General features: G+C 48.3%; 2 protein-coding genes and 2 long non-coding RNA genes across 5 annotated transcripts; 3 read left to right on the top strand and 1 right to left on the bottom strand.

Annotated features, from left to right (window-relative positions):
- The first annotated feature begins 830 nt into the window (after nt 1-830).
- LOC135576526 (uncharacterized) lies at nt 831-4119 on the top strand. The gene is made up of 2 exons (XR_010468322.1): nt 831-1179; nt 1970-4119. It is a non-coding gene; the product is annotated as an uncharacterized LOC135576526 (long non-coding RNA).
- LOC110356244 (uncharacterized) lies at nt 4100-18478 on the bottom strand. 2 transcript variants are annotated; one of them, XR_010468324.1, is made up of 5 exons: nt 18202-18478; nt 16141-16922; nt 12295-15854; nt 6804-11639; nt 4100-5737 (listed from the first exon to the last, which is right to left on the bottom strand). It is a non-coding gene; the product is annotated as an uncharacterized LOC110356244 (long non-coding RNA). The 2 variants fall into 2 exon arrangements; XR_010468323.1 differs by lacking the exon at nt 4100-5737 and having other exon boundaries at nt 11508-11639; nt 12295-12416; nt 15781-15854.
- LOC102087070 (cornulin) lies at nt 11409-13924 on the top strand. Its single transcript, XM_005515107.3, has 3 exons — nt 11409-11539; nt 12104-12252; nt 12610-13924. Exons 1-3 carry the CDS (start codon nt 11422-11424, stop codon nt 13681-13683), a joined length of 1341 nt encoding a protein of 446 aa, XP_005515164.2. The 5' UTR covers nt 11409-11421; the 3' UTR covers nt 13684-13924.
- On the top strand, nt 17347-25107 carry LOC102086882 (trichohyalin). Its single transcript, XM_065042707.1, has 3 exons — nt 17347-17498; nt 18662-18821; nt 19296-25107. The coding sequence occupies exons 2-3, from the start codon at nt 18684-18686 to the stop codon at nt 24657-24659; spliced, it is 5502 nt and encodes a 1833-aa protein (XP_064898779.1). The 5' UTR covers nt 17347-17498; nt 18662-18683; the 3' UTR covers nt 24660-25107.
- The last annotated feature ends 2242 nt before the right edge of the window (nt 25108-27349 follow it).

Here is a 27349-nt window from a genome sequence, read left to right as displayed (position 1 = left end):
ACATCATAGAATCATAGAAACATTTTGTTCAAAAGACACTCTTAAGATCATTGAGTCCAACCATAACCTAAAGCTAGCACTAAACCATGTCCCTAAGACCCTCATCTATACATCTTTTAAACATCTCCAGGGATGGTGACTCCACCACTTCCCTGGGCAGCCTGTTCACTGCTCCACAACATTTTATGTGAAGAAATGTTTCCTAATATTCATGGCGATGGAATAGTGTTGTTTTTTGAGTCAGAGCTTTCAGACGACATGCAAAACATCACAAGACTAGCGATGATATAAGAGTTTCCAGAAGCACGTCAGGACGCTAGCAACAACAGCACCGTGTCTGAACGGGACAGTGGCAGTGACAGAAAGAGGTCAGATATAGCTAAAAATTAAAAGAATCCCCCAAATCCCACATCCCATCCTGTTTCTAATGGCCTGCATGATGTGTTGGGCTGGAGGATATTTTACTGTCACAGAAAAACTGACCTATGACTGGTTGGCTACTTGAGAGCAAGCTGAGAGTCCATTCATTTGCCAAATTCTTCTCTGACATCAGCCCCGCTGAAAGGACACATGAATTCACAAACCATCTTTGCTCACTCAAGGTAATGCTGCAGCCATGGAAATAACTGGTTTCCATTAAAAATAATTAGTCAAATAATCCATCACAAGGCAGAGGCAGAGTAGGTCCAAGTTAGTAAAGGATAGTTCGTCTGTGTGCCCAGGGCACCTCATCGCTGGAGGCCAGGCTCTTGAATATACAAGGCAGATCCCAGGCTGAAGTTGCCGTGTCTGCTCACTGTCTTTATTTGCTGATACTGAGCCAGGTGAGTATCTTTGGGATTGTACAGTTCTCATCCTATTACCGGTGTTAATTTTCTACTATTTGACGAAATATATTACTGCTACCAGCAGTGTAAGGGAAATTGTTTATTGTCTCTAATACATCCTTGGTGATAAGAATTTGAAAGAGTAAAAATCTTCTTCCTTCACTCTTATTTTGCTGTAATTGTTATGGATGCTTTGTAAAATGCTTCCTGTTGTCTCAGCACTGGATTTAGAGGGCTAAAACACCGTCTTGCTCTCTGAGTGCCTTCACACACGTAGGAGCAGAAACTGCTGTGCATGTAGTTATCGTCTAAGTGGTGAAACGACTGCGGCATCACGCAGCCAAGGTCTCAGGTAAGAGCACCTCGCCTCATGGTAAATCTAAGCAACTATGTCTTCCTTCTGCCTGTCTAACCTGTTGGTGCTTTTAGCAATGGCAAATGCAAGACAGTGGTAACTGCACCTCTTGCAGCTGCTGTGAAGTGGGCATTCTCCTGCAAGGGAGTTTCAGAACAAGGAGAACAACTTTAGAAAAGAGGAAGTTAACATGAAGTTTATAAACCTGCTGAAAATGTCAATCAAATCCACTGCTATCTGCACAAGAAAATGCCAATGGGGGAACTTTTTTGGCTGAAAACAGATTTTAATAGGAAGAGCTGGATTTGGAAGTTTATGCAGAAAAACAGAATGACCCCATTTATTTTCATAAGGAGTGGCTGCAGAATTTGACAAACAAACAGCAATTTTTTTCTATATTCCTTATTTCATGACAAAATTGTGGCACAAACAGCAAGCGTCTTTGCTGAAGAGTTCAGCAGCCAAGAAAATGAAAGTATTTTGGGTTAGGAGACACCAAATTGCAGGACAAGGCTTAATGGTTTTAAAGTAAAGAAGGGGAAATTCAGGTCAGACATTATGAAGAAATATTTTACAATGAGTCTGCTAAAGTACTAGCCCAGGTTGCCCAGAGAGGTGGTGGATGCCCCATCCCTGGAGACATTCAAGGCCAGGCTGGATGAGACTGAGTAACCTGATCTGGTTGACAGTGACCCTGCTCATTAGGGGGGATTGGACTAGACGAGCTTTCCAAACCAAACTATTCTATGATTTTATGCTTTTATGATTGCTTTTTTTTTTCTTTCAGGCTTGCCTGAAGTGCAGAAGTGCCTTACCAGTGCAAGTTGCCCTGCCTTCACCCTTCTGCCTGCATGGGGGAGGCTGCGCACACCGACACTTGCTCATTGCATTGTGCCATGGTGGACCTGGATCCCTGTCTCGTGCAGGATGTGCATCTCTGTCCTGAGCAGACTTGCCAGGTGGATCATTGCCCATGTCAAGGGGCAGCCGCCTGCCTGGATTCTTATCCTCAAATTGGGTCCACCTGCCCACCTTTTGCTGTCCCTGTGCCTGGGGATGCCTGCACACCTCCATGCGTCATCAGCTGCATGGGCACTTGTGTGAACCCAGCAGCAAACCCTTGTGAGACCCACCAAAGCAAGGGAGGCACCAGTTTCCAGCTCACAGATTCTCCAGTGGAGCTCTGCACCCCTGAGACAGCTGAGACCTGCGTGGAAAACTTCCCCCTTCAGCATGCGATCTCGCTAGTGGATCCCTGCATCCCTGATGAGGCTGGGATATGTGTGGAGACCTCCCCCCTCCAGCAAACAATCTTGCCAGTGGAACCTTGCATCCCCAAGAAAGTTGGGACCTACCTGGGAAACTTACCTTTGCAGCACCCAATCTCAACTGCGGAAACCTGCACCGTCGAGGTGCTTGAGACCTGCACAGAGACCTTGCCCCTTGACTGTACAGCCTTGACCAACAAGTCCTGCTGTCCTCAAGGTGTGAACATTGGAGATCCCTGCCCTGACCAGTGCTTGGTGACATATGTGGATCCCTGCATATCCCAAGGTGTGATTTGTGCAGAGCCATGCCCGCCCCAGAGCGATACAGAGTCCATGGACACGTGCCCATCCCAGAGCACCATGGGACCTGTGGACACCAGCTCTACCAAGGGCAGGACCAGGGGTGCCGGCACCCCCCTGTACATGCAAGCACCTCTCTGCCTGAACACCCGCACCTCCACCATCATGGGGCGGTGCCTTCACAAGTGTCAAATGTGGCTGCAAGGCAAGAAGTAAGTGACGTGAGAGGGCATACAGTAAAGAGGCTTCTCTGCATAAACAAGATCTCCTCTAGTGAGTTTCTTGGTTTCTCATGTGTATCAACAAGAAATAATATTGCTTCATGTTGAATTAAAAATGCTTTTCAATCATCTGTTAATTATGGCCCTTATTTTTATTGCCTAATGTTAACTGCAATAATAATGGCAAAAGTGCAATGCAAGTATTATTTGCATTCACAGAGACCCATTTCATCATCTTCAACCTTTTTACTTCCCACATATAAATAACTACTTTCACAGTCGGTTTTAAATTCAGCTCTGATTTTACTTGGGGTTTTGGTCTTTTAGGTTTAAATTAATACAAGAATATTGAGAAAAGTAGCTCAAAGACAAAGACAAGTGTCTTTTAGGGAGACACAACATGATAGATGCCATTTAGGGTGAAGAAAGAGCGAACACTGAATATAAAGAAGTTGCAGAAAACACCAGAAGAGTAATGTTGAGAAATTAGAGTTTTGTTGCACAATGTCCAGCTGAAGACTGGGTAAAACTCCGTATAATTAAAAGGTTTTGTTACATAACAGCTTCCCCCAGAAACAGAGCTATATATCTAAATATTAACAGCAATTTGATGAAGTAGATGAATAAAGTTTTTTTTTTTAAAGTTATAGAAAGGCCAGGGGAGAAGGATAGGGCAATTATTCCTGCAGCTGCCTGCCATGTAATTGATATATCATCTATCTGACATTTCTTGCATAGTAGCCCTATCAGATTTGGTGCTGGCACCCAGGGCTCGCTGTTCTCCTGGTAACACCTGGTCAGGAGCTGCTGTTTGCTGGTACAGCATTTTGCTTCTGTTGCAAGGAGATCCCACTCCAGCTCAGGACAGCCTGAAAAAAGAACGCTGAGAACCAGCCTCTGTACCTGTAAACAGCTGCTCAATGAAAGCCATTTTTATTGGATTATGGTACATTGTTTGCCGGGTCTTTAATGTCCTCTGTTAGAAAGGATTTTTCTGTCTCTGTAAACAAATCAAATAAAACGTGTCTATGTGTTTGTTAGCACTCTGTGTGTATTTGCAAAGAGATGAAAGAAGTTCTTATGCTGTAGCAGTAGTTGCAGTTTATTGGATTGAGGGAATAAATTTTAAGGAATCTGAAAAGTGAGAACTGTTTCTTTTTTTTTTTTTTTCTTTACAGTAAATAAATCAACAGGCATAATTCTTAAGACACTACGCCAGATTACCATGCCTGAAACTACATATATCACCCATTATGTTGTAATGTGACTCTTGCGTGAGTTAGATTAGATCTGTGGTATTAGACTTCAGAAACACCTATAAATCAAACATTAGTGAAGATAGCCTATAGTGATGTAAAAACGACAACTAAAGATGAACCAACAGAGTTGTTAAGCAGAGGAATACAGTTTAATGTAGCACCCAATACGCACTGGTATAGTAAGGTAAGCTCAGCTCATTTTTAGAAGATGCTCCTTTGGCACCATATTACTAGACTGTCAGTTACAAATTGTTGTGTTCTCCTGCATAATCTCAGTTACAAAGGTAACTTCTCATCGCACACTTGCATCTCCCTGGCTGGCACTTCCCTGGCATTTATGGCTATGCCAACACAGTGTGCTCCATCCCAGCACATTTGACATTCAAACACCCATTTGCTGATGCTCAGAGTTTGTTGATATCATCCTGGGTGTTTCTGAGCACTTACCAATGACAATAAAACAAAACCTGACACTGAGCCATTTCCTCCAGCACAGCAGCCAATGCTTGTTTCCTTTCCTCAGGTGTCATTAAGCTGGAGGTGTTCATCAAGACCAAAGTGAAGGTTTCTTTAGCTCTTTAAAAGACTCTGCAGTCTACCCAGGGCCATAAGTATGTCATGAATTGTATGAAAACTAAACCTGGAAAGACTTTTTTTGTTGGGTGCATCAACTGTAATTTCATCAAGCGTGCCTTCATTGGAGCGATCTGGGGCAGAGATAGTCTTTGTGGCTGGGCTGCAATGTCCTGATCACAGTCCCAGACCTGCAGTGCTGGTGATAAACTGCAAAGCAAGAAGAGGACCAGATCCGGCTATATCTTTTCACTGGCCCATGCTATCTGGGGATGTATTGTGTTTGCATTTCAAAACTCGAGCAGCCCGTTCATTGCCTTCCCCCCAGCTCTTCATTCCTTTGACAGTTCTCACATTCTACTCACCACACGATCTCCTCCTCTCCCTCTGTCATTATTCCTGCCTTGTGACACCTCACCTTCATTGGGTGGGGTGTAATTGGTACAGCTGGAAAAGAGGCATCAGGTGTGATTGTGGCATTCCTGACATATCAGCTAGTAATTTATCCCTTTCCTACGGAGACAAAGGGAAGGACAAAATGCCATCCAACCTGGGTTTGGCCAAACATTCTTTGCAAACTGAAGCTGAGGACCTCATTTCTCAGGCAGGGCCAACAGGGCTGAGAGCTCGCACACAGACATCTCAGCTGGTACAGAGTTGGACAATAAGCAGTACCCCAGTGCTGGTACTGCTTATTTCATGGAGCCAGGTGAGTCATTTTAGGAAGCTGATACTTCAGAGCAAGTCAACTGCTGCACGTGTGCACTTGTGAACGATGCTGGTCTGGAGTCCGTGTTCTCCTGGCCTGAGTCACCAGTTCCAGAGGGTCTTCCAGACACAGGAAGGAGACTGAAAAGTCCAGTTAAAATGAGCATCTCCCACTCTTTACTAAAAGACATCACTCCCCCGCTTAACTCTTCAGAACACACACAACCTGCATGAAATGAAGTATTTAACAAAAATAACAAGTTCAGACATTGCCACATTGGCTCTGAATTCCCTATTTCTTCTTCCCATCTTTTCCCCTCTGGTTTTCAGGCTCCCATCCAGCCTTTTGCTTGCCTCAGGACCAGGTGACTCTTGCCAGTGGGCTGCTAGTGGCTCCATTTTGAGAAGGACACAGCTCTAAACTTCAGCACAAACACACAGCCAGGCAAGAAGTTTCTGAAAATGGCTGGGAGCCTGCTGGAGCCTAGCACACCTTCTTCTGTGCTCACCTTTCCAGGGTAAACAAACAGAAATGTTGCTCTCGAATGAGGCAGGCCACAGGCAGAACTGGTAGAGCCTGGTTTCCACTATCCCTCCTATGTCTGATGGAGGGCAAACTTTCTACTATGGCAGCATTAAACAAGTCTCTACTGATTTTCATAAAACTAGTATGGCACCGTGCCATTGTGCCAAATTTGCTTGCAAATAATAGGTTAGGATATTAAAAGCGGGAGTATTGAAGCTTTACTTCTTGGGAAAGCCAGGCTAAAGGAAAATAAACCTTCATGAAAGAAAAGCTATCACGTGATTTCCCTGTTAGTACATCTTTCTAGCGAAAAAGATCAGGAGCAGGCAGGATCTGCATTGCTGCGTGCAGCACAAGTAGCACGGTGTAGGACAAGGTGCATCAGTCTGCCCGCTGCCTGGCTTTCCCCCTGCTGTCACCCCTCGAGCCTTGTGCAAGCAGCTTCCAGCCCTGCATTGTTTGCCTCGTAGAGAGAGCTGACACGCTGCCGCCGGACACACATCCCTGCCAGGCAACACCCGTCCTGCCCCAGAGCACCTGCTCTGGTCCATGGCTGCCCGCCTGACACACCACCTTCTTCCTCCCCGGCACCACCTTGCCCAGCCAGATACATCACACTGCCAGCCTGGCTTTGGTGAGGTTTCTATCAGGTTGAGTTTCCCAACACGTCCTATCTGCCCTCTTCCACCCTCTGCTCTAGATAACACTCCCATTGTTGCAGCACAACCACCCCTGAGTACTTTTTAGTTATTTCCTCTCCACATACCATCAATGCTCTTTTGGTCATTTCTTAGTAGCCAGAGTTGCTTTTCAGGACAGCAGAAAGCAGCTTTACACCCCAACAGGAGAAAGTACTAAGGCTGAGGCTTTAAGCCATTGACCAAAATTGCTGGTTTCTCTTAAAACAAGCTAGTAAAAATAATTTAAATTTTCCTGCTGATGTGCTGGGCAGTGAGGAACCAAACGTGCAAAAGCACCAAAATTGGCCCCGCCACCAAGGGGACCAGCCAAAATGAGTGCAACCCATGACTCACTTCCACCAGAGCCACAAGAGGTGATTCAGGTCTCCACCAAACCCTCAGTCTTTCAGTGGGGCAATCCAGCAGAGACCACAGCTGAGCTGACTGCCGTGTATGCTACCAGCCCATCTCCTCTGCCAATGGCCCTGGGAGAAGGCAGTGAGGTCCCTGGGCACGTGGGTGGTGGGAATGAACTGCTGTTGCCCGCGTGTCACCGGCTCCCCCCACACAGCAGGAACGAAGGCTCTGAGTTCAGCATGATACAGGAGGGGGATAAAAAAGTAAGGAGGAGCTCTCACAGCTGGGCTGCTACACCTGCCCAGCCTGCGAGTGCTGCCACAGGAAAGCTGTTTCACGGTCAGAGCTCTGCCCAGAAGCCGATTTTCCAAAGCTAAACCCTGTGGCTGGCTCAGGGAGCCCGTCTGAAAGACGTCTGGGAGCAGGCAGCAGACCTGACGGGAGGGATGGGATCCCAGCTGCCCACACCAAGCACGTACAGGTGTGTCTGTGCGTGCACACAATTGGCTTGGGCACCCACACCAAGCATGCACACACATGACCGTGCCTGCACCCACGCAGCGTCCTCTGGTGGTGCACAGCACAGGAGCGCCAGCCTACAGGAGCTTGGAGAAGCTGAAAGGCAAGGAACATACAGACAGTGTCAAAGCTCATTTTCTGACGACAGGTGAAAAGCAGGACTTGGAGTCTTCTGAGCTGGACATAACCAGTAGTAGGTGCATCGTTAATTTTGTCTTGGCCAGCTGTCAGTTACCAGCATTCCCAAACATCTTGGCTGAATGGCTGCCATACAGCGTGCTGCCTCACCAGGGATCCTCACAGAGCAAAGCAGGTGCCACTGGAAGGAGGTGAAATAATTCTTCATAGCAACAAACGTGGGATAATCTCATCTCACCTTCCTCCCTGTTCTACTTCCCCCTCAGGTTTATTCTTAGTTTTTAATTGCTAAAGATTCGCTTAAGAAGAGATACAGAATTTCATAGGTGCTCTCTATGCACTGGCTAACTACGCATTATAATTTCCTCTCCTTTTCCAGACCTAGAGCCATTTAAGTAAACTTGTGTGTTCCTTTGCACCTTCAGAAAAATAATTTACTCAATGATAGCTTCTATGGTTTGAATTAAAACAGCCAGCTGGACAAGCTATGAAGCACAGAAAAATTCTGCCTTCACACAGAGGATCAACGGGTGAGAGAAACAAGGTAATCTGAGATACCCGTGCCCCTTTGCAAGTTCTAGGATACAAATGCCAAGGAAGGATTTAATTAACTTCTCTGTAAGTAAAGTTAACGTATGTATTGAAACTGTCTCAAAACAAGAAAGGTATCCTCAAAAGTCTTGTTTCAGACAAGAGATTAATTCTTAATTTTAATTGTGGGATTATTCAAATGCAGAAAGAGTCTTTTAGATATTAAAGGCATTGCTAGCTGGCTTTCATTGCATTACCACAGGGAGCCTTAGAATCCAATTATCTCTGAAGAAATATGTTAAATACGGTCATTAACATGTAAAAAAGTGGAAACGTCTTAGAGAAAAGCCGACGTATTACACTTCTTAATGTCACAGTGAATTAGCAATAAAGAAGGTTGCAACAGAAATAACTTGCTGAAATGCCCAGGCAGTGTAGGAAAGCAAAGCATTTTATGCCAATTAGTTTAATTCCTGATAACAACATAGATGTAAAGATAAAGCTCTCCGTATGATGAGTGCCAGACCTAGGAAAGTTTCAGAATTGTGCTTCATGTGTGGAACAAGGTGAGAAAAGGGAGGCAACCCTACACTGCCCTTAGCAGGCAAGAGAAAGGAGACAACAGCCAGAAAAGGCGAAGGATGCATGTTAGGAAGGCAATAACCACAGACAGAACCCGAGTCCCATAGCACAGGCACTAACCAGATATCTTCTTTTTCTTTTAACCTCCAAGAGCAAGCCCCCACCATCCCAGCACCAAAGCCTTCCAGCTCTCCAAACCCCATGTTTAAATAGCTTCTCACATTAAACCTTCAGTGTAGAACTTTCCTTCCTTCTTTAGTGCTAACCCACACTTCTGCTCTTCCCTGCTAAGCAAGAACAATCACAGTCATGCAGGAATAAACAGTAATTTCCTGCTTTATTTTTGTTGAGAAATCTGACCACTCTGACCGAACTCCTACCCTCTTGGGCCCCAGACCCCAAACACCCTCATCCCGAACCCCCAACACCAGCTCGACACCACTCCCTGCCATTGCCGCCTGACACATGCTCACCACACAGCCCCGACTGCTGGCAATGCTCTCTCTGTGCCCCCTTCGTCTGCTTCCTCCCTTCTTCCCCGCTAACCAAGGCATTGAGTAATTTCACAGATCCATAAGGTCTTCAGGCAGAAAAAGAGGGAAATAATCCTGGGATGCCTGATGACGCATCAGTTTTCTAGTTCTATTTTCAAATAACAGAATTTTGGGTGAGGTTGGTTTAGCTAAGTTTAACTTCTACACATGAAAACACAGCAGGAGAAATTTAAGTGTGATCTAAACTGTAGGTTTTCTTTCTAGAACTTTTCAGAGAGCAACTCTCCCCAGCCCCGCCTCAATCCTGTTCAAAACCCCCCAGCATCATTGCAAACCAAGTGTGAGCTTGTGCAAAGCCTCCCCTCCTATTTCACAGTTCTCAATGCAGTAACCCTGAAGTTTCATGTGATTTCATTAGCACAAGTCTCTGAAGCACCTGCCCTCCCCTCCCTGGATTCAACATAATTTATTGCAAGCTCTTTTAAAAGGGGTGGGTTTGTCTTTTTTGCCATGCAGCAGTTTTAAATTCTTTACATATCATTTGACCCTCTAACCTTTTGCGCTTCATAAAGCATGTGTGAAATCCTGTACAACATAAACCTGTTATTGCCTACAAGAGGAGAAACTGCCTTGCTCAGGGTCTGCACGGTTTTGCTAGAAATATCTTCAGCACCAACACCCTAAAATACTTCAGCCCCCAGTAATTGCCCCCGCTGCCTCACTGCAGCTTAGTGAGAAGGTTCATAGCAAACACACCTCAGGTTAGAGGAATGTGGTGTGTTTCCATGCAGATGTGAAAGAAAGGTTGATAGATTTCTAGATAAAAATAGAAGGGCACTGCCAGGAGGTCACCGCTGCTCCCTGGGCACTGCTTGCTCAGCCTGACAGAAGAGCTGCTTGATGGTACCTGGGATTAGAGCCGTGATAGATCAGAAACCTTTCAGCTTAAAGAAAGGGCATGAGCTCAGACAGAACCTGCCAGAGAAAAAGGAGCCCTGAGTGCAGGAGGACTCAGCACACATCCAAAGCACTCGACGGCCTGCAAACCGTCCTGGCCCTCCAGCCTCCCGTATTTATCCCTTCGCAGCCCTTCTCCTCTGGAGCAAGCCAGGCATTTTCTTCAGAGTGTTTTTTCTAGTAAAAAAGATGGCCATGTTTAATGTTCTGTACCATTAAAAGCTATATGGAATTGTGACATCATTTTTCCCCCCATCTTTCTTATTAACCATATGTTCACCAAGAAAAAAGACTTTACAAAATAGCTAAGGTGAGGACAGCTTAAAGTCTTGCTCAAAGTACCTTGGAAATGACTTTCATATCACACCGCATTTGGAGCTGCTGAGGAGTAATAAGACAATACAGGGAAATTAAAAAACCAAACAAATTTCCTGAGCAAGCAGCAATAACTGCACCTAGGTCTGTGGGGCTTCAGCCAACCCACTGGGCCCCGGTATGGTGGCCTCATTAACAAGACACTGGGTCACAGCAGGGATTTGTGCCAGACCTGGCACAAGAAGTTTAAGTCCTTTCCTTGCCATATGCTTCGGTTTCCCCTCCTGGTAAACGGGTGGTCGCAGCCCACCGCGCGCACGGTGCCCGCTGGCCCTGGGACCCGCCGTGCCGCCCTCTGTCCTGCTCCCAGTGCCACCTGGTGGCACTGTTCGAAAAGATTCCTTCGCTCGATGCCGACCTCCCTGCGGGGATGCAGAAGAGGGGGTTTCTGGAAGGAATCACATCAACCTCGGCATCACAATATCCTCATTTTTCTTCCTTTGTTTTCTCCTTATTCACCATGAAAGCACTCCCGGGTGGCCTCCTCCCTGCGTGTCAGTCACTGGGGATCTCCATCTCACAAAACACGTTTGCCGAACACAAGAGTCTTGGGTGTTGCTCGGGCATCATCTTACATTAAATCCTCCAGTGGTAAAAATAGCCTTTTCTGTTAAATTCCTCTGAAATGTGTCTGCAGGTGGGGCAAGCTTGGGAAGGATCACGTATTAACTCTAAAGAAAAGCATAAGAGCAGAAGTTAATGAGAAAGAGACAAAAGAAGACAGGGTCATGACAATGCAATTAGGTGAGAGATGTTTCAGGTCACCCTGGAAAATGCAGGTTGTGACCCTGAACTGTATATAAGACCGCCGAGAGCTGATTTGCTCCAGACCGCGCTCCCAAAGCTCAGTGCTCCTGCTGCTCGCCCAGGTAAGGCTGGAGAGACTTCTCATGATGACTTTGCTACCAACAGGAGAGCAGGAGCTTCTGGTCACGAGGATGTCCCTGAAGGTGACACTGCTGAGCTCTCCTGAAAGGAAAAGAAAAAAAAAAAAAAAAAAATATATATATATATATATATATATATAAAGAATTATAAAAGAGATCTGTAATTGCACTATTCCATCATTTGTTAGAGATGACCTGCAGTCACAGCTCTGCTCTGCTGCCGAGAAAGCCAAATGGGATTTTTTCTCTTCTCTCTTTCTGTGTTCCCCCAGCCTTTCGGCTCTTGCTGTCCCTCATCTCTCCAGCTATCACCTGCTCATCCTTACACCTGTCTCTGCAGTTGAGTTTCATTTTTCAGATGTTTTGTTGTGAGACCCTTCTTGCCCTCTCTTTCTCTTCACTTACACAGTTTCTTTTTGTCTTTGCCCTTCTCTGGCTCTTCTTTCTCTCTCTGCCTGCCCAACTGTGTTGTTAAAGAGTTACTTAGCTGAAAAGCAAGAAAACAAACAAACAAAAAGACCCTTTTAAAACGTGCTTTTCTTGCAGGTTGCAGGGAGATGGCCCAGCTCCAGGAAAATGCCAACAGCATCATTTCTGCTTTCTACACATGCACTAGAAGTGACGGCAACTGCAGCCCCCTGAGCAGGGAGGAGCTGAAGCTGCTCATCGAGCAGGAGTTTGCTGATGCGATGGAGGTGAGGATCCAGCCCCGCAGCTGGCGCCTGCCGTGGGTTTACCTTCTGGCTGCAGGGCTGGGACCCAGCGTGCAGCACCGTGGGTAAAGCCATGCAGTCCCATGCGGGTATGCAGGACACCTGGCTCCCTGGGAAAGGTACAGATGACTCCAAAAGCCCAGGATCTGCAGGGAAAAGTAGAGGCTGTTCATTCTCCCAGTGCCAGCAGCTCGCAGAGCTCGGTGCAGGGATAAACACAAGCCACAGGGAGTGGGGGAAGCGTGGAGCTGGATTTCTGCTCTGAGACCACCCAGGTGCTCCTAGAGAGATTATGCAAATGGCTCACTGGCTTTGCAGACACCATTTGTCTCTTTACAGGACCCCCAGGACCCCCAAACCATCAAGAAGGTGCTGTGCTTTCTGGACAATGACAGCAACTGCAGGGTTGACTTCAATGAATTGCTCAGCCTGGTCTTCCGTGTGGCCAAGGCTTGTTGCAAGCCACCCCAGCAACACCAGGCACCAGAAGATGATCAAGAGCCAACAGTGCAAGGAAAGGCAGGTGGGGAGCAGCTCCCGGGGCCACATGCAGCCGGAAGGGTCTCCCTTGACCAGCAGGTCCCTGAGCAGGATGTGAACAATCAGGTCCAGGACACCGAGACACAAGATCCAGAAGACCGTCAAACCCAGGAGGGTGACACACAGGAGCAGGACCAGGACACCTGTCAGCCCCAGGAGAGTGAGACACAGGAGCAGGACCCAGACACCCCTCAAACCCAGGAGGGTGAGACACAGGAGCAGGACCCGGACACCCCTCAAACCCAGGAGGGTGAGACACAGGAGCAGGACCCAGACACCCCTCAAACCAAGAAGGGTGAGACACAGGAGCAGGACTGGGACATGCATCAGGATGACAGGACTGAAGCACCAGAAGGGGATGCAAAGAGGGGTGAGATCCTGGACACCAAGGAACAAGACCACGTCAGAAATACCCATAAGGCTGAAGAGACCGAGACACGAAAACAGGACCCAAAAACCCACCAGGCCCAAGAAAATGAGATACCAGGACAGGGTTCTAACTGTGATCAGAACCCAGAGACAGAGTCAGCAGAGCAGAACCAGAATTGTCCCTCTGAGACACAAGAGAGACACCCAAACAATAACATTCAGGTATGTGAGGCCCCTTGGCAGGACCCCAACCCTGGCAAGACTGAGAAGCTGTGGCACCCACAGCAGGGTGCAAGCCCCTGTCGGGATCCCAAACCCCAGGGAACGCATCATGACCTGGCTTTCCATCAGCTCGCTGTATGCAAGGTGCTGGAGCAGGAGCACAGCAAGGTGGAGGCTCCGAGTTGTCCAGCACAACAGCAACAAGGTGCTCATGGCCAAAGACAACCAGCTATGGAGCAACAGCTCCTGAAGTCACTGTATCAATGGCCAACACAGCAGTAAAGGCTGATACAAGCCCCCGTCTAAGTGTAGCTGTTGTCCCCTGAGAAAAGGTATATTTTGTCCTGTCCCACTCTGTTTTTTTGCATTTCTATTAGTCATGTCTTATCCCATTCCTTATTAACCCTGGGCTTCACCCCTGGTTTTTATTAAGCTCTGCATGACTAGAGACCTTCCCTCTTACTCTGTGTTAGACTGCCTCCGTCTGTGTAAGCAAAGCAATAAAACTGAAAGCAAAAGGACATTCTGTCCCAGTGTGTTGTTGCAAGTGTACCTTTGACCCAGCTCCGAGCATCGCCAGGTTGACAAGAGGCAGTGCAGAGGACCTGAGCATCTGTTCCTCACATGACATACAGCCACATTGCTCCAGGGTACAGACAGAGGGATGGCTGCAGAGAGGCAGGTGTGTCTGGGGGGTGAACAGCCTAAAGGAGCTGCTGCTCAGTCGCCTTTGCGATTTAGCTGAGGTGAATCGATTGCTCCCCGCAGGCAGGGATGTGACATCCCTGCAAGAGATGTCTTCAAAGAGGGTAAAAGTCTGGATTAACACAACAGCACAGCTGACCTGAACAGATTCCTCTCAGCCTCCATCTGCTCTGGGCATTTTTCATGTCCGTGAAAAGAATAAACAGCTGCTTAACACTGAATGGGAGGGATTTTCCTATTTGACCTCACTTATTAATAATGTCAGAAGCAAGGGGAATTTGTAGCATGCTATGAAGAACAGAAATCCCTATTAGCTATGGAAAACTCCAGAGGAAGGAGTGGAGATACATTACACACAGGAAAAATGATTATTCACATACATCCAATCCCAGCAACAACTGCGAAGCCAGAGATAAAGAGCTAAAATGCAAACTGTGTGCAAATGGAGCCAATCTCAAACTCATATTCAGTTCACATGGTTTGGGGTACCAGAGCCTTGGGCACTTGTCCAGACACATTCCATCCAGGAATGTGGATAATTCTGAGGGCATGAGCAGTCTGGTGAAACCAGTGTGGTTCATTAGGGAGTTCAGACATGCTGGACCACCAGACAGACCCAGGACTTGGCATCCCTCAGGGAGGGTGATGCTCAGCCTGTTTTTCACTATACTATCTTTCACTTGAGACCTATCAACTAAATCAGCATATGATAAATGCACCCACACCTCCTGCTCTGTGGCTGGTGACAAGTAGCACGCAGAGACCTCACTTGAAAATAAAACGTCATTCCTCTGGGACACCCCAGAATTTCACAATTTGCTGAATGCTGAATCAGAAAAAACAGCATTTCAAAACTATCCCCAGAATGTACATTCAAAACCGATTTGGTCTAAAAGTGCCAATGTCATAATTAAATGTATGAGACACAACATATATCTACCTCATGACAGATGTGGACACGAAATTGGAGAGTCAAGACTGAAATTTCATCACCTATCTGTGAAAATCCCATTTCACCTGAAACGTTCCCTGTAACATTTCATTTTCAAGAAAACTCCATTTTTCTTGTAAAATACGTCTCAGGAGTTTGTCCAACAGCTCTTTTACTTCTTCTTAGCTCTGGCTTAGGGTCTAAAATCACCAGACCAAACCACCTGCTTGTAGTCTGTCTGTCTGTCCATCAGCTACCGCCTTTTGCAGCATCAATTAAAAGGTGACCTCCCAGTCCAGGCAGGAACCAAGCCCTGTTAGGGACGTGTTTATTATATACCCTATTCCGAATGACACTACTTTTGCCATCACGAGTGTCGTATTTGAAGAAGGGATTTTTTTTTGTTCATTTTGAGGAGAACATTATAGCACAATTAAAATTATCCCACTGACACAAATGAAAAAAATAGTCCTGCAAGTCTGGGAGGTGTTGGAGCTTGGATCTTCTGAGATTAAGCGCAATAGAGGCTCGATCACCCTATATAAACAGCAACAGGGATAGGTGCAGAATTGGGTAAGAAGCAGGAAGATGGAACCCATGCTCTTGGGTAACAAGCTTTTAAAAACCTACCATGAAAGCGTCTTTGGGGAAAGGCAAGCCATGGGAGAAAGGGGGCATTTGGTGCTGCCAAGAACATACTTTGAAACTCATTGCTTTGTCCTTTGGCTGAAAATGCAGCATACCTTTTCCTGCATTGGTACCTGGACTCTGCCCGGCGGGTCACGTACCGCCCGACCATCCTGCACCGACCCAGCCCCTGCAGAGGGATTAGAGACTGTTATAGGACACCAAGCGTACAAGCTCCAGCCGCACCGTAATACTCTAATTTTAATAATAACTCCAATCTACCATAAAATTACAGTTTCCCAAGGGTATTATTATCCCACAGGTGGGGTATAATTTGCACAAGTATAATTTAATCCCGAAAAAAAGCTCAAAAATGAAGTATGGTTAGTAACAATCCTTAGTACGCACTTGTATGAGTATCCCCAAAGTGTTACCAGCACTAATTAATTAGGCTCCTACACCCAGTATGATCTTACCTTGCAGATGGGCTAGATGAGCCGCTCACCCAAGGCTGCATGACAAGTTCATGCTTTGAATACTCTCTGCAACGTCTCCGTTGTGCCTGGCAGGGCAGCATCCTGCCTCCAAACCCAAAATCTGGGCCCAGGTGGCATGGCTGGTACCGTCCTCGTTTGCTCTCTGTACTGGGAGAGTTCAGGGTGAATAAAGGAGTCAGTTGGTCTCTAATTAATCTACTGTTAAAAGATTCTTTTTAAAAAATAATTGTAATTACAGCAAAAGCTGCCTAGGGCAACCAGATGAAGATTCAACATGAATCAACCGCTCAGCAGAGACGTTTCTGCTTTTATTTTTAATTAAAGATCAAGCAAAGTTGAAATGAAAGTCGTTCATTGAAGACAGTTAATATGAAAGCTGTTTTATGGTTATTTTTCTCAATGAAAAGACATTGCTTATTGAAAAGACTTCTTGTACAAAAACTCATTTTGCAAGTTTTACCATTCAAAAATATTCTGTCTGTGGCTGTTCTTTTTGTTTTTAGTTTTGTTTTGTTTTTCCCAACGAAAACCTGAACAATATAACAATAAGGCTCCTTACTAAGAAGTTACCAAAAATACAAAAAAAATGTCAGCACACTCTACAAAGAGGCCACACAGGCCAAGACCTGGAGGATTTTGGGACCTCACTAAAGTGCACTTGCATTTCACCATTATCATCTCACTTAGGTCGTCTTCGCTCCTTCTGTGCGCAAGAGCCAGACCCAAATTCCATCGTCCTTGTGCCCAAGGTGCCAAAGGAACTGCACAAAAGGCAAACAAAAATAATCTCAGGTATTGTGGTATCAAGCTCATTGGCTATATAGACCTTGACTGTCCCTGATCCACTCTCATTGGGCTCTGCTACTGTCAGCACTTTTGCCCCCATCTTCAAAATTTCATTCTGGTGTTATTTTTGTGTGTGTGTATTATACATATATAAATTCATACCTATGCAAATGCACATTTATATATAAATACACCCTCCCATTAATACATACATACACTTTATAGCTGTTCTGGACTTTTTAAAATCTGAAATGCAATCAGCCTGTAAAATAACTTTACAGTCCGGATTAGGTGGAACCAACCAGTGCCTGAATTGCCACATGGCAACTGCTATTTCTGGGTTAAAATGATAGGTAAGGGGATGATAAGTTAAATAACCCGTTTGAGGACATGAAGGTGCAGCTGGGCTTGGCCAAAGATGAATCAGGACAATGTCCACAAAGGGTGTCTCCTTTCTGTAGCTCCATCAAGGACCCTATAAAAGGACTCGGGTCCTCTGATCACTCCGCACGGCTTCACAGGAATCCCACTTGATCCTGTTGGTGATTTGGGTAAGTCACTCCTGAAACGTGCTCTTTGCTGGGCAAGAACGTGTTGTTTCTATAGGATTCATGTTGGGTGGTAACATCATTACTGCCACAGTATTTTCTGGGAGTCTTCGTGTTTATATGTAGTGAAATGTTTTGTGCGATTCAGATACCTGCATGCGGTTTTTGTGTGTTCACGTGTAGAGGTAGCTTTTCCTGAACAGAAACCAAGAAAGGGAGCCATATTTTGTGCCTTGCTTTTGGTCTAGTGTCAGCTCCTACTCAGAATGAACAGACTGCAGAAATTTTCTGTTTTCAAGAGAAATACCGAACCCCAGGGTTTTGTATGCAGAGATGTTCACATGTGTTCATGTGTACATATATATATATGTAAAATAGAGGCGGCAAAGCAGATATGGTACAGCTTCACCAGCTGCACTGATGTGCCTGATAACAGGCTTGGGGATCCTATGAGGAGGACAGAAGGAGGTGGGTTTTGAGGGTCCCAGACAAAAAGCTCAAACAGGAGCAGAGCTTTCTGCCAAGCAGATCTCAGTAAAATTATATCAGTAGCTCTGACCTAGGTGATCTGACTGTTCTCCTCTGGCTAACTCAATTTGCCAATGAACTGACATTGTGATGGAAGCTTTATCAATTGCTTTACATTACTACTGGTCATAGGACCATCAGTAACAGGGCTTGGTTTAACACTCTGTAAGCACTCTACCTGTCTCTGACCAGGGTGGATCTTGTCTCAGGCCATGCCAGCGCTGCGTTAGACATCCTCTAACTGGCTCCAGAGAAGCCAGTGCACATCTATTGCAGGTTCTGGAAAAATATAAATAGCTGGTATAGCTCTAGGGGGCACGTTCTCAGGGCATCTCTTGAGTCACCATCCCCAGTCCCCTCCCTGTGATTCACAAACACAGGCATCCTGCCATCCACTATCAAATCTCATTCAAAGACATCAGTAGACATGTTGGAGGACCCTCCCCATCCCACTAAAACACCTAAGCATTTGAATTTCTTCCCAGTGCTCTGGTGAAACAGAGCTCACCATGGCACAGAAGTAGACACGCAGTACATGGCATTAATGTACACAGCCTGATCCCGTTAATTCCCCACCCTCCTTTCATGCTCAAAGGCAAGTGAATCTCCCATTCTTAAGCTTGCTCCTTTCCATGCAGGCTTGCTTGAATCTGCAGGAAGATGTCTCCCTTCTTGGACAGCATTTCCACCATCATCCATGTCTTCCACAAACACGTAAAGGAAGATGGAGGCTGCTCCAACCTCAGCCAGAGGAAGATGAGAGAGTTGATCCAGACAGAGTTTGCAGATGTTATAGCGGTGAGTGCTGCTGCAAGAAGGAGGGCTTGAGTCCAAGACTGGAGTGCAGGGACTGCAAAATCGCCTTCCAGATGATTCTTATGACTATGGGGAGGCTTTCACCCAAGGGGAGCATCAGATGTGTCTCTCCACTGATTGCTTTGACAGCTCTTCCAACACATTTTGTCATGAGCAAATGGGCAAATGTTGGAGAATGAACTGTGGCAAGGTATGGTTTTCTTCAAAAGGTAGAAAATAAATGAATCCAGTAGAGGGGTTCAGCATCTCCCAAAAAGAGGAGAGCTGGTGGGCTGCAGCCAGGGAATGAACAGGAAAACGGAGAACAAAGACATGGAGTTGTTGCTGAGCTACGAAAGCAAAGGTGGGAGAGATGGAGGGAGAAAAGATTGCGATTGTTCCTGGCTTTGCATTTCTCTGACAAGGAGCATGAAGGCTAAAATCCATTTTTTGTTTCCCTGTCTGCTTTCCCTGCAGAACCCACATGACCCTCAGACGATTTACAAGATTCTGCAGTTTCTGGACTTGGATGATGATGGGGAAATAGATTTTAATGAGTTCCTGCTTTTGGTGTTCAGAGTGGCTAGGGCCTGCTACTGGTACCGGTTGAAGGCACCGTGCCTTCTGCAAAGAACAAAGCTGACAGCCAGGGATAAGTCACTCCAAGAACCTGAAGTTAAGAACAGAGGAAGCCATCGGAATCAGCAGGAGGAGGAACGAAAAACCTGTGAGAGCAATCATCATCCTCCTGGTGAACATGAGCTGCAACAAGACACCAGGATCAATGAGCTTGGAACTCTAGAGGAAATGGGGAGTCATCACCAGCAACGTAACACACGAAGCAGAAATAATGCAAAACGAAGCACCGAGCTGGGGGAGCCAGTCCTTCAGGTATATGAAGAACGAAGCCAAGAGCCACAAGACCGATGTAACAGCCAGAGAAGACGTAAGCCAGTGAAGCTGGACAGACAAGGAGATGTACAACTCCAAAAGCACAGCAACTTTCAGGCACATCACACCCAACTAGAGGCAGATGAAAGGCAGAACCAAGAGAGGCCTCAGCCAAAACAATTGGCAGAAGTGAGGAGTCACAACCAGACAGATGAACCTCAACCACTGCCAAACCAGCGCAGAAGCCATGAGCCAAATGAGCCATCACTACAAGCCTATGATCAGAAGAAACGTCATCCACAAGAAGCAGATAGAGTGAGTTACAATCAGCCACATAAAGCTGAATTACTAATGGAAGAGAGAAGCCGGGACCACCTACGTGAGCCAGAACAAACTGAACTTGAAGACAGGAGCCGACACGGACATGAGCTTCAATTCCTGGACTCAAGATGCCTGCATCAGTCATACATTCAGGAACCAACAGAGATTGATCTGAGGTACAATAAGACCTGTGAGCTAGAAAGAGACATCTATGAAGAAAGGAGAAACCAGGAATATCAGCTAAAAAATGTGAGACAGATTCAGCAGACTCGTGAGACTGAACAAGATCATGGAAGGAGGGAAGAACCCAAGGGGAAGAGGAGGAATGATCAGCAACGGGAGCTGGAACTGGAACTCTATGTGTACCACAACCACCAGACAAGAGAAAGGGAAGAGCGAGGTGCCACCAGAGGCCAGAGAGAGGCACATGAGAGACGTGACCATCAAACGTATGAGACCAAAGACAAAGGAAGGAGACCACGTGAGTCAGTGCAGTATGAAAGAACACAGGACACCGCATTGGTGACAGCAGAGGCAGGTGTGAAGATCCACCACGTCTCCAGGGAACTGGAGCCACGTGAGGATGGGGAAAGGAGAGACCATCCCCGTGAGTGCCGAGAGTCAGAGGATGAGAGGAAGAATGGCCCCGAAAGACAGAGGGAAGAGCCCAAGCGGGAGAGGAGGATCGATCACCAAAGGGAGCGAGAGTTGGAAGTCTATGAGCGCCACAGCCGCCAGACACGAGAGAGGGAAGAGCGAGGTGCCACCAGAGACCGGAGAGAGGTACACGAGAGGCGTGACCGTCAAACGTATGAGACCGAAGACAATGGAAGGAGACCTCATGAGTCAGTGCAGTATGAAAGAACATGGGAGAGCGCAGTAGTGGCAGCAGAAGCAGATGTGAAGTTCAGGGAACTGGAGCCATGTGAGAACCTGGAAAGGAGGGACCATCCCCGTGAGCGCCAAGAGCCAGAGGACGAGAGGAGGATTGGCCCCAAAAGACAGAGGGAAGAGCCCAAGTGGGAGAGGAGGATCGATCACCAAAGGGAGCTGGAACTGGAAGTCTATGAGCGCCGCAGCCACCAGACACAAGAGAGGGAAGAGCGAGGTGCCACCACAGACCAGAGAGAGGCACACGAGAGACGTGACCATCAAACGTATGAGACCGAAGACAATGTAAGTGGACCACGTGAGTTGGTGAGGTACGAAAGAGGACAGGAGAGCTCGGTGGTGGCAGCAGAAGCAGATGTGAAGATCCACCGTGTGTCCAGGGAACTGGAGCCACGTGAGGATGGGGAAAGGAGAGACCATCCCCGTGAGTGCCAAGAGTCAGAGGACGAGAGGAGGATTGGCCCTGAAAGACAGAGGGAAGAGCCCAAGCGGGAGAGAAGGACCGATCGGCAACGGGAGCTGGAACTGGAAGTCTATGAGCACCTCAGCCACCAGACTCGAGAGAGGGAAGAGCGAGGTGCCACCAGAGGCCAGAGAGAGGCACACAAGAGACGTGACCATCAAACATATGAGACCAAAGACAATGGAAGGAGACCACGTGGGTCAGTGCAGTATGAAAGAACATGGGAGAGCACAGCAGTGGCAGCAGAAGCAGATGTGAAGTTCAGGGAACTGGAGCCATGTGAGAACCTGGAAAGGAGGGAACATCCCCGTGAGCGCCAAGAGCCAGTGGACGAGAGGAGGATTTGCCGAGAAAGGCAGAGGGAAGAGCCCAAGTGGGAGAGGAGGATCGATCACCAAAGGGAGCTGGAACTGGAAGTCTATGAGCGCCGCAGCCGCCAGACACAAGAGAGGGAAGAGCGAGGTGCCACCACAGACCAGAGAGAGGCACACGAGAGACGTGACCATCAAACGTATGAGACCGAAGACAATGTAAGTGGACCACGTGAGTTGGTGAGGTACGAAAGAGGACAGGAGAGCTCGGTGGTGGCAGCAGAAGCAGATGTGAAGATCCACCGTGTGTCCAGGGAACTGGAGCCACGTGAGGATGGGGAAAGGAGAGACCATCCCCGTGAGTGCCAAGAGTCAGAGGACGAGAGGAGGATTGGCCCTGAAAGACAGAGGGAAGAGCCCAAGCGGGAGAGAAGGACCGATCGGCAACGGGAGCTGGAACTGGAAGTCTATGAGCACCTCAGCCACCAGACTCGAGAGAGGGAAGAGCGAGGTGCCACCAGAGGCCAGAGAGAGGCACACAAGAGACGTGACCATCAAACATATGAGACCAAAGACAATGGAAGGAGACCACGTGGGTCAGTGCAGTATGAAAGAACATGGGAGAGCACAGCAGTGGCAGCAGAAGCAGATGTGAAGTTCAGGGAACTGGAGCCATGTGAGAACCTGGAAAGGAGGGAACATCCCCGTGAGCGCCAAGAGCCAGTGGACGAGAGGAGGATTTGCCGAGAAAGGCAGAGGGAAGAGCCCAAGTGGGAGAGGAGGATCGACCACCAAAGGGAGCTGGAACTGGAAGTCTATGAGCGCCGCAGCCGCCAGACACAAGAGAGGGAAGAGCGAGGTGCCACCACAGACCAGAGAGAGGCACACGAGAGACGTGACCATCAAACGTATGAGACCAAAGACAATGGAAGGAGACCACGTGAGTCAGTGCAGTATGAAAGAACACGGGACACCGCATTGGTGGCAGCAGAGGCAGGTGTGAAGATCCACCACGTCTCCAGGGAACTGGAGCCACGTGAGGATGGGGAAAGGAGAGACCATCCCCGTGAGTGCCGAGAGTCAGAGGACGAGAGGAGGATTGGTCCCGAAAGACAGAGGGACGAGCCCAAGCGGGAGAGGAGGATCGATCACCAAAGGGAGCGAGAGTTGGAAGTCTATGAGTGCCGCAGCTGCCAGACACGAGAGAGGGAAGAGCGAGCTGCCACCAGAGGCCAGAGAGAAGCACACGAGAGACGTGACCATCAAACGTATGAGACCAAAGACAATGGAAGGAGACCACATGAGTCAGTGCAGTATGAAAGAACATGGGAGAGCGCAGTAGTGGCAGCAGAAGCAGATGTGAAGTTCAGGGAACTGGAGCCATGTGAGAACCTGGAAAGGAGGGAACATCCCCGTGAGCGCCAAGAGCCAGTGGACGAGAGGAGGATTTGCCGAGAAAGGCAGAGGGAAGAGCCCAAGTGGGAGAGGAGGATCGACCACCAAAGGGAGCTGGAACTGGAAGTCTATGAGCGCCGCAGCCGCCAGACACAAGAGAGGGAAGAGCGAGGTGCCACCACAGACCAGAGAGAGGCACACGAGAGACGTGACCGTCAAACGTATGAGACCAAAGACAATGGAAGGAGACCACGTGAGTCAGTGGAGTATGAAAGAACACAGGACACCGCATTGGTGGCAGCAGAAGCAGATGTGAAGATCCACCGTGTGTCCAGGGAACTGGAGCCACGTGAGGATGGGGAAAGGAGAGACCATCCCCGTGAGTGCCGAGAGTCAGAGGACGAGAGGAGGATTGGCCCCAAAAGACAGAGGGAAGAGCCCAAGCGGGAGAGGAGGATCGATCACCAAAGAGAGCGAGAGTTGGAAGTCTATGAGCGCCACAGCCACCAGACACAAGAGAGGGAAGAGCGAGGTGCCACCACAGACCAGAGAGCGGTACACGAGAGACGTGACCGTCAAACGTATGAGACCGAAGACAATGTAAGGGGACCACGTGAGTTGGTGAGGTACGAAAGAAGACAGGAGAGCTCGGTGGTGGCAGCAGAAGCAGATGTGAAGATCCATCGTGTGTCCAGGGAACTGGAGCCACGTGAGGATGGGGAAAGGAGAGACCATCCCCGTGAGTGCCGAGAGTCAGAGGACGAGAGGAGGATTGGCCCCGAAAGACAGAGGGAAGAGCCCAAGCAGGAGAGAAGGATCGATCGGCAACGGGAGCTGGAACTGGAAGTCTATGAGGATCTCAGCCACCAGACACGAGAGAGGGAAGAGCGAGGTGCCACCACAGACCAGAGAGAGGCACACGAGAGACGTGACCGTCAAATGTATGAGACCGAAGACAATGGAAGGAGACCTCATGAGTCAGTGCAGTATGAAAGAACACGGGAGAGCGCAGTAGTGGCAGCAGAAGCAGATGTGAAGATCCACTGTGTGTCCAGGGAACTGGAGCCACATGAGGATGGGGAAAGGAGAGACCATCCCCGTGAGTGCCGAGAGTCAGAGGACGAGAGGAGGATTGGCCCCAAAAGACAGAGGGAAGAGCCCAAGCGGGAGAGGAGGATCGATCACCAAAGGGAGCGAGAGTTGAAAGTCTATGACTGCCGCAGCCGCCAGACTCGAGAGAGGGAAGAGCGAGGTGCCCCCAGAGACCAGAGAGAGGCACGCGAGAGACGTGACCGTCAAACGTTTGAGACCGAAGACAATGGAAGGAGACCTCATGAGTCAGTGCAGTATGAAAGAACACAGGACACCGCATTGGTGGCAGCAGAGGCAGGTGTGAAGATCCACTGTGTGTCCAGGGAACTGGAGCCACATGAGGATGGGGAAAGGAGAGACCATCCCCGTGAGTGCCGAGAGTCAGAGGACGAGAGGAGGATTGGCCCAGAAAGAGAAAGGAATGATCCCAAGCAGGAGAAGAGGATCAAACACCAGCAGCACATGGTGGTCTTTTAGGATCAGTTCTGCTATCTGTTTTCCTCCTAGGTTTTTACTGTGTATGACAGAGAGGTGTTCAATGTATAAGTTTTAAGGGGTTCTCTTTTAGGCTGTTAAGTGAGTTTTGGATTTTCCATCTAACAGCAGCTATGTAGGTAGAGATTTACCCTAAGATCTCAAGCTTCTACCTTCCTTCATTATGTCTGTCTACCTTAATGTATTATTTAGTCACATCTCTGCTCTACTTGGTTTCTTTGGGACTCTCTGGCCTTTATGTCCCTGTCATCCTTTCTACCCTGTGGCATGACTGTCCTGTTCTCATGTGTCCCATGTCCTGTGCCTGGCTCTCACGATAGCTTCTGTTGTGCATTGCAAACAAACAAACAAAAACCCAACAAAAACAACAAAACAAAACAAAAACACACACACACACACACACACAAACAATCAAACAATCAACAAAAACCAAACATCTTCCTTCTAGGGCCTGAGAATCCTCAAGGTTGACAAAAAAAGCACTTTTGTAGACTCAGTGCTTTTGGTTACACCTTTCTGCTCCCCTAGTAGAGCAGGATCCAAACTCTGGCCTCACAAAGGCTTTGAAGCAGCCGGGTTATGCTGTGGTTACCGCAGGATAATGGTGGTGGGTGGGGGTGGGTCTCTTTGTTCTTCACACTGATGTATTGCACGAAAAATCAGAATAAATAGCTGATGACTGCACTAACTGCTGCCATCCTTCATCCTTGGGTCTGATTTCTATAACGGCCCCAGTCTGGTGCGCGAGTGTCCCAATTCAGGTCACACATTCCTCCTAATGCCAGACACCTAGTGCAGACAGGGGCTGCCAAAAACCCCACCAAATCCCCCCTACTACACACCCAGGAGTCCACATCCTTCTGAAACTCTGGCCCTCATTACTCATCTGCACGGTGTCAGGGGCTCCCGGCACAGCTGCACGTGCTGTGATCTCAGACCCGCACGGGGACGTGCAGATGTGCCCATGTGCTCCAGCTTTCACAGCAGCCGTGCACTACAAGGAGAGCCAGCATCGCCAAGCCAGCCCAATGCACATTTTCCTGGCCACATGCATCCATGTGCTTTTTCCCTCGGACTTCCCTATGCCCAGGATCACTCCTTGATCCTATGGCAGGAGAGAGGCAGCAGCACAGCACAAAAAAATGCACCAGATGCCACACGTGGTGCATGAGGCTGGAGATGGAGACATCAGTGACCCTTCCTTGAGAAGTCCAGATTTTATTCATTTTTCTTTCCCTTGAGCAAAAGAGAACCAATTCCCTTAGCAGCAGACGGGGTTGTAATTTTGCAAGAAGGCAGAGAAGCGAGGGCAACCCCAGCACCATCTGTGCCTTGCTCTTAAATGCAACCAGAGCCCACTGGCTGGTAACAGGGCTGGCCAGGAGGATCAAGGGCAGCTCAGGTCCACCGCAGCCTGATGTGGCCTCAGCGGACAGCAGCCAGCGCTTCTTGCTCACCTAGCCACAGTCACCACCCTGAGACACTCCGACCCTGGTGCCGGAGGGACCTGGAGGGGTCTGTCCCAGCCAGGGGCAGGCAGATGCATGAGGCAATGCTCTGACCAATGTGCCCCTTGTGCATGTGACAGTCATGAGTCTTGGTGACAAACATATGGCAGCACAGATGGGCTGTCTGCAAACAGGGCCAGCGCCTGGACTGCAAACACACATGGCAACAGCAAGAAAAAGAAACCTCCCAAAATCCCCCACCGCAGCCAAGGCAGGGTCGGGCCACAACCCTTTTGCAAAGGGTGAAATAGCACTTGCGCCTCCAACCAGCTCATATTTTATTGTTAAGGGACCAAAAGAGCAGGAGGGAGTGCAAAACCCAAAGAGAAGTGCAGCAGGTTTCCTGCCCTCAGCTCCCAGGTTTCGCAAATCCTTTTGATTTACGTGGACTGAACTATTTGCATTTTGGGAGGGGTCGGCTGGGGACTAGAGGCACTTTTTCCTCAATACGTGGGCAAAAAAGGATAGTTTGGTGGAAGGATACTGGGGCAAGAAAGGAAAGGAGATTTGGGACTGTTGGCCCCCTAATTTACTACTTCCCTTTCTCCCAGCCTGTGCTGAGTCACAGTCTCCAGTGGGATTTCCCAAAGAGCCCGGTCCCTGGAAGCTGCCCCGGACCCCAGAGGACATCCCGGCTCCCACGTCGCCCCAGCTTCTCTGCTCCAGGCTTCCCCTGCAGCTTTTGAGGAACAGCGGCACCACCCAGGGCTGGGAGCCACAGGGAAATATGGCCTCGAGTGGGTGATTCTGCATCAGCGCTGGTTGCAAAAGCACAGACATGGGTGCCGTAACCATGGACCGGTTGCCTGTGCAAACACGGGGAAACACGACATGTCCGAGCAGCTTCCCTGGCTCTTGTTGGGTGGGTTGCGGCGGGGCAGCACAGCCCCCGCCCGCCCTGCTCTGAGCTATTGTGGCTCATCACTTGCCTTTCAGGTGCCTCATGTCCCTCCTCCACTTCTGCACTTCTCCATTTTCAGCCCTCTGGGGACTCTCGCTCTGCAACAGCCCAGGCCCGGAGCTCAAACCTGCACTGCTGGGGACAAATCCTGGCTGCAACACAACCAATACTTTTACAACATGATGAAATGGTATTATCAGCAGGTGGGTTGGGTCAGGGTTGATAGGACGGGATAGATGGCCCCCCCAGCTGTGCTGGCAGAG

Source organism: Columba livia, chromosome 28 (assembly GCF_036013475.1).
Source record: "Columba livia isolate bColLiv1 breed racing homer chromosome 28, bColLiv1.pat.W.v2, whole genome shotgun sequence".
NCBI lineage: Eukaryota > Metazoa > Chordata > Aves > Columbiformes > Columbidae > Columba > Columba livia.
The sequence above is the reverse complement of the archived record's forward strand: the minus strand, read 5'-3'. Positions and strand labels throughout refer to the sequence as shown.

Excerpts from the sequence above, each read along its gene's own strand:
- LOC102087070 (XM_005515107.3), top strand. The coding sequence starts at position 11,422 with ATGTTTCAGGTCACCCTGGAAAATGCAGGTTGTGACCCTGAACTGTAT. Across the intron at positions 11,540-12,103 it reads TGCTCCTGCTGCTCGCCCAG|GTTGCAGGGAGATGGCCCAG; the intron begins GTAAGGCTGGAG and ends CTTTTCTTGCAG. Across the intron at positions 12,253-12,609 it reads AGTTTGCTGATGCGATGGAG|GACCCCCAGGACCCCCAAAC; the intron begins GTGAGGATCCAG and ends GTCTCTTTACAG.
- LOC102086882 (XM_065042707.1), top strand. The coding sequence starts at position 18,684 with ATGTCTCCCTTCTTGGACAGCATTTCCACCATCATCCATGTCTTCCAC. Across the intron at positions 18,822-19,295 it reads AGTTTGCAGATGTTATAGCG|AACCCACATGACCCTCAGAC; the intron begins GTGAGTGCTGCT and ends CTTTCCCTGCAG.